The sequence below is a fragment of the Sinocyclocheilus anshuiensis genome, unplaced genomic scaffold, assembly GCF_001515605.1.
Source record: "Sinocyclocheilus anshuiensis isolate Anshui unplaced genomic scaffold, SAMN03320099.WGS_v1.1 scaffold86, whole genome shotgun sequence".
NCBI lineage: Eukaryota > Metazoa > Chordata > Actinopteri > Cypriniformes > Cyprinidae > Sinocyclocheilus > Sinocyclocheilus anshuiensis.
Genome location: NW_015547662.1, coordinates 4,458,549 through 4,465,523, shown reverse-complemented (window position 1 = coordinate 4,465,523; position 6,975 = coordinate 4,458,549). Strand labels below are relative to the sequence as shown.

The following is a 6,975-nucleotide window of genomic DNA, read 5'->3' as shown; positions in this document are numbered from 1 at the left end:
TACTAACTACAATTTTTGTCATGTAATTTGGAATCAGTAATGGACTACAATTTTCAAATAATCTACCCAGCTGTCAAAACGCCGTAAATTTGACTTTAGACCTATACTCTAAGAACTGTCCAAACTGACATAAGAAGAGTAAATTATTAAAACACAGTTTAGAGGGTTTGCTTGTATGTTTATGATATTTACCAGCTGCATTATGGGAATTGTAGTCATGCGTCGTGACGTACGCCGTGACGCATGAATGTTGTGTCTGCGGGGAAGATGGCGGACTCAGTAGCGGCTGGACTTGCGGACGAAAACGAGACCGAAAATGAGGATAAGGAAAGGGAGAAACGACTCTTCAGCGGCGTCAGAAAGACGGAGGAACAAGCCGCCGCATCAGACCTCACAGAAACTCTGGGATTTTACGAGAGGAAGGCGAAATACAAAGAGAGAAAGAGCAATGTGTCAGGTACGAGTGACAGACAGCGGCTCAGTACGCTGTTTTCAACCTACTGTATATAGACAGCATGTTTGGGCATCATGATAAACACATTAGGAAGATCTAGGTAGGCAATGTTTGATTTAAACGTTAGAACGCACCGAAATACTGTCTAAATAGACAGGGTTTGAAACAGACACACATAGAGCTGTTTGCATCAATACTGTCTGAAGCATCATCAGTCACTAGTGCTTATTTAACGTTACCTTTAACGAGATCAGATAGTTGGGCGTCCATCGGTTTATTTAAAGGGACCGTAAATACCAGTGTGGCTCACGTGACCCATTCAGCCGCTTGTATAATGAGACTAACTTTAGAAGCGCGAGGATCAAATCAGCTGATCAGGTGTGAAGATGTAAATAAAGACCTGAGCTGCATCAGCATCTTCCCTGAAATCATCACCATCATTAATGCGCTTGCATTGACATTTATTCAACAAATGGAAGCACACTGAACCTTCTATTCATAATAACCTCATATAACATATATTCACCATATATTAATAAAATTGCTAGTGTTGTTGAGAATAAAGCTGGTGTGTTGTCATAGATCTGTTTACACGAGTAGAGCTTAGAAACCATAACTCCATCATTATGTAATGCATTATAGGTAGTTTTTTATCATGCACGTAAAGAAATATCATAAAACGTTGATTCATATTCATATTTGAATGTGTATGAATTATTAATGCAATTTACATATTGTGTTCATGTTGTATTGCAAAACACTTTTGCTGCTGTTGAGGTGTGAGTCGTAGATATAATTACGGAGGTTAATTGCAGATGTAATTAAATGCTTGTATTTTTATTTTATTTTTTTTTATATAAAAAGTGCAGCGTAAAAGCATGTATATACAGAGTAAGTACCAACTGATTAATTTAAATGTTAGTACATAGCAAATATAAAGTGGGTCCAAATTGTGATTTCCCTGCCTGGAAAAATTCATGTAAATTAATAAGATCCAAATATAAGATCTCATATGTATTTAATTGGCTATAAAAATTGATATTCATCTTTATAAAATAAAACAATCCTTATTAATGCCTGGAAAAGTCATAGAAATTCATTGGAGGAAACCTGTATATACAGACTGAAAAACCATATTCAGTGTTTTAAAGCTATGATTATTGAAATATTAACTTAAACTCTCAAGGGGTACTTCATGTAAATATGTTTTGCCAAAAGGGGTTCAGTTGACAAAAAAAGTTCCTGAGTTATATAGAACACAGGAAGCCAAAATGTATCCAAACAATCTCATTTTAATTGTACATAATGTATGAAACAAGAACCTCTTTTCTCTATTGTTCCTTTTTCTTGTCAAAAGCTTTTAGACGTTGTCATGAACTCATGTTCACTGGATGATACATTTAGTCATTTTATCATACAACTCAGTTACAAGACACTGAAACACACAGCAGAAGCTGTTATCTCTCTAGCTCTCTCGCTCTTTCTGTCCACTCTCTGTTTGTTTTCCCATTCACTGTGTTCATCCTCAAGTGTATCCGTCTCTGTTACTGTTAAAAATAGAAAGTAAGTACTGTGTGTGTTGGCCACAGAACGCATTCACAATGTGTGCTGTTCATCTCAGGACGCTGTCTTGCCCTTATCACAACACATTTGGCCTTAGGTCAACATAAACATGCCCTAAAAGCCGTCCAGCGCTTTCTGTGCTGCTTAAATAGATCTTTTATGTCACTTAGCTGCCCTGTTGTAAATCAAGTGTGTACTACCATCATCACACAACAACTGTGTCAACGATGTTCCTAATCAAATCACAGAACTTTTACTGCTGTAGTATTATAAACATAATGGGAAGACAATGTGCTTATTGTGGATTTGTGAGAAGATGTAGTTTTTAGGTTTGGACAATGATGTCCACATCTGGAAAATCTGGGATTTAAATGTAAACTTTAAATGTAAACAAAGTTAAAAGTTTTGAAAAATGCAAAATAAACAATTTAGCTCAAAAACATATGCACTTTATCTCTACTCGAAAGAAATGGCTCCAAATGAATAAACAGGGAGCCTCAGCATTTTGTTTTGTTTCATTTTTTTTTTTTTTTTAGTTTTTTTGTTTCGTTTTGCTTTGTTTTAACCTTTCTCCATTATTGCAGATGGTTGCAAACTAGGGTTGCAAAAAGGTGGAAAATTTCCAGTAAATTTCGGAAACATTCCAGAAATTTTGGAAACTTTCCAGGATTTTTGGAATATTCCAGGGATTTTTGGAAAGTTTCCGGAAATTTTCCACCCCTTTGCAACCCTATTACAAACACTGAATTATTTTAGTGTTACAGTGAACACAGCATGAGTACTAAATTAACCTGCAATTTAAAACAGGTTTTAAAATAGAGCACAATAGAAAGTAAATTACTCATTCGTTTTATTAGTAAATGATCAGAATGATCTAAAAATTAAAATCTACCATCTTATGTTGGGAAAACTAAATTCTAAAATCCAAATTTATTTTTTAAAACAAGTGGACTTAAACTTCTGAAACCCACTTTAGGTTACAAAAAAACTCTGTATTTTTATAGCGGAACATGATTTGCTGTGTGTATATGAGAGAAATGGACAGAGGTTTATGCTCGTACACTTGTTTATTCAACCTCTTTCTTTCACACACTCGTGTGTTTACAGGATACAGGATAGTGCTAAATAATGAGTAAAATGCTTTCATTGTGCTGGCCTACGCATTCATGTGTGTGTTTATTTGTGTGTCTGTGTGCAGATCCCTCTCTGGTGAGGTTTATCAGTGCTGAGTTGACTAGAGGATATTTTCTGGAGCACAATGAAGCCAAATACACCGAGCGGAGAGAGAGGGTCTACACCTGCCTGCGTATCCCGAAAGAACTGGAGAAGGTACCAAACACAAATGCATAAAACTACAATAACTAAGTCAAATAATACATGCACTCATCTCTTCAGTGCAGCATCCTTTATTTCACTGTGCATTAAAGCTGATGTGTTTGATTTATCTGCCACCAAACAGTATTACAAAAAATTTGATATATGCATTATTAATGAAAAAATATTTTATGAACACATTTGTGTTCCAAACTCACTCCATTGGTTGTTGTGTCAGGGTTCTTAATAAATAGAGTGATATTTTTATAGCACCACAGTGCTTACGTTTACTTTTTTGTAAAATGTTAAACGAATTTAAACTCAAATGTAAAAATATAGATTATATTTTCAATATAGTTTCATTAAGATTATAGATTAATTATACTGTAAATATAATTTAGTATTTTTAATATTATTTATTAAAACTTAAAAATGTATTTATTTTGTTTTAAATTGTATGACATTATTTCTGATATTGAAGGAATGGATTAGTGATGTGACACAATTATGTCACATAACTTCATTTTTATCAAACCTAACATTATGCATCTCAAGGCTGTATATATGGTTGGATCAGGAGGGCAAGATTTTCTGTGAATAATGACTTAAATTTCAGTCTGTTCTTCACACAAGGCTATAACATACATGACAAATAGTGGATAAGTTTTATCTACTACTTTCATGAAACTTAATGGTGCTTTTTGTCATATTGGAGCCTTTGAAGTAAGTTATAGCACATCCAGGACTATAACTGATCTCTCTTGTTCTCTCTCCGTAGCTGATGATGTTTGGGTTTTTCCTGTGTCTGGATGTGTTTCTGTACGTGTTCACTCTGCTGCCTCTCAGAGTGTTGCTGGCCTTGATCCGACTGCTGACACTGCCCTGCTGCGGCCTCAGGTAACGCACACGCTGTACTCGGGACATGCATGGAGGAATATTCCCAAAAGTAGTACTTTCGTAAGATTCTGATAATCTGACAGAATGAAACATCTGAGCTGTCCACCTTTTTTATACACACAAATACCTACACACACTTAAGTCCAAAATGATTGTAGCTGCTGTTCACTGTATATTCTTCTGCCTGCAGGGCTAGTATATGCCCCTACTGCAAAAAGAGCAGGTATGCAGAAAAAAATGACTGCAGCTGCTTTAAGCACACACACATGTGCTGATATGATTGCAGCGGCTGTGTTCAAACACACATCCACATGCACACACACACACTAGGCTGCAGTTGCCATAGCTGTCTAATTTTGCACCGTTGTGCTTTGGTTTCACCCTGGACTACTAAAATCATCTGAGATCATTCCCAGAATTCTCCTGTTCTCCTTTCAGTGTTTAAGGTGTACTTGCATGATCGGGCACAGGATGGCAGTGTGGTTACTTTCAACCAGTGATAAGAGGGGAAACGATGATTAATGCAATGCAATATTAATGTAATATGTTGTTGTTATTAGGTTGTAAAATGCATCTGAAAATGGAAATTCAGTAAATTGTATTCAGTGCATGCATTAACGTATACTGAGTACATTTCTTACGTAGGAACGTAGATTTGATTTACAGTAAGACTAAATAGTCTAAATAGTAACATACTGTTAGCACCCCAGTGTAAATACTAACACTGTGTGCATCTGTCTAGTAACAAACACTTTTAGAATAGTATATTAATATACACTGCCTTTCAAAAGTTTGGGGTCTGTAAGTATTTTTTATTTATTTATTAAATGTTATTTTTCCTAAAATGATTGCCAGGGCTGCATTTATTTGATCAAAAATATGGTAAAAAATAAGTAATACTGATAAAATACAATCTAAAATAATTTTAAAAGAATTTATAATTTTTTTAGAATATAAAGCCATGAAGTCTAATTTTCTAAAGATTTAGTGCTCAAGAAACAATTCTTATTATTATCGGTGTTAAAAACAGTTCTGCTGCTTTATGTTTGTGGAAACTGACAATAAAAAATGCAATTAAACAGCATTTATTTAAAATAGAAATGTTTTGTGACATTATAAATCACTTATGTCACTTGTTGAATAAAAGTATCAATTTATTTGATTAAAAAAACAATCTGACCCCAAACTTTTGAAAGGTAGTGCATATGCTATTATAATAGTGTAAAAGTGCATTTTTTAATAGCTCAGATTTACACAAAAATACCAATGCACATGATTTACCCGCCAGGCACTCAGACGTTGTCAGATTAGCATTTTTGCCAGCTATTTATGTGCAAATAGCTATGCGATGTGCCTGTGCCATTTACATCTATAGCAAATAGTCACTTAAAATACAATTCTTGAGCCTGTGAATGTAAAGCTTTCTGTATTGTTCTTGTCAGTAATCCACTGCAATGGATTGCTACTATTGGTCTCTCTAATTACATTTTATGATTTCAGCATATTTATGTAAATCATTATGTGTCACACCAAAATAATCAATCATGAATTGTTACCAAGTTTCATATTTAATAATGACACATCGAATCATTTAGTAAAACTCGTAATGGAACTGTTTTAAGATTGAGCTTATAATTTCACAGTTTTTATATAAATATTTTAATTATCTCAAAATCATTTAACAGTTCAGAATTAAAATTAATAATTTAGCAATTTAATTAAAAAAATACTAAATTTTTTAATACTATATATTAGAAAACTGATCTCATAACATCTGTCTGTGGGTCATTTACTCTGCTGATCTTGTGTTGTGAAATCTTTAGCATGATGCACGTACCACTGAGCGTGTGACTCAAGATCACTAACCCAGTGGCTGTGTGTGGAAGAAGATCCTACTAATAGAAGAACTAAAAGAAGTTCCATTGCGTAATTCCAGATGTCTATGGAGCCAATTTAACCAGAAGATGTTTTTTTCTTGTGTGTGTATGTATGTGTATGTGTGTATTTGCAGTGGATCTCGTATCTTGCAGCCCGCTCAGGTGTGTGATGTTCTGAAGGGTGTCATTATGGTTCTGTGTTATTTCATGATGCATTATGTGGATTATTCCATGATGTACCACATGATCCGGGGTCAGTCTGTCATAAAACTCTACATCATCTATAACATGCTGGAGGTACAGTATCACATCACTCACATTTGTTACTGTTATATTAGCAGTAGCAGAATGAACACTCTCTCTTTTTCTCCTCTAGGTGGCAGATCGCTTGTTTTCATCTTTCGGTCAGGATATTCTGGATGCTTTGTACTGGACTGCCACTGAACCGAAAGAGAGGAAGAGAGCTCATATAGGAGTCATCCCACATTTCTTCATGGCTGTTCTCTACGTCTGTATCCTTCACACTAGCTCTGTTTCAAATGCCAATTTGGATGTAAGTAAGGAGCATTTTATGTAGATTTAAATAATTAAATATTCAAACTAATTCAAGTGATAATAATACATTTTCATATATTCAATATATAGTATAATTGTAAAATTAATATTAAAATTGAATACACCAATAAATACAAAATGAAAGTTCTGCATGAAATCTATCTAATGCTTAAGTGCTTTCAAACGATTAATCGCGATTAATCGCATCCAAAATAAGTTTTTGTTTACGTAATATACAGTACGTGTATACTGTGTATATTTAAGTGTATATATAAATACAAACACATGCATGCATATATTTAAGAAAAATATGTT

General features: G+C 34.2%; 1 protein-coding gene across 1 annotated transcript in view; it reads left to right on the top strand.

Moving 5' to 3' along the window:
* The first annotated feature begins 230 nt into the window (after positions 1-230).
* Positions 231-6,975, top strand: part of LOC107702406 (transmembrane anterior posterior transformation protein 1 homolog) — a 16,029-nt gene continuing 9,284 nt past the window's right edge. The window contains exons 1-5 of the mRNA XM_016504731.1: positions 231-457; positions 3,216-3,346; positions 4,110-4,228; positions 6,240-6,402; positions 6,482-6,617. Coding sequence (XP_016360217.1) covers positions 244-457; positions 3,216-3,346; positions 4,110-4,228; positions 6,240-6,402; positions 6,482-6,617 — 763 coding nt within the window. The 5' untranslated portion in view covers positions 231-243. The remainder of the gene's footprint in view (positions 458-3,215; positions 3,347-4,109; positions 4,229-6,239; positions 6,403-6,481; positions 6,618-6,975) is intronic.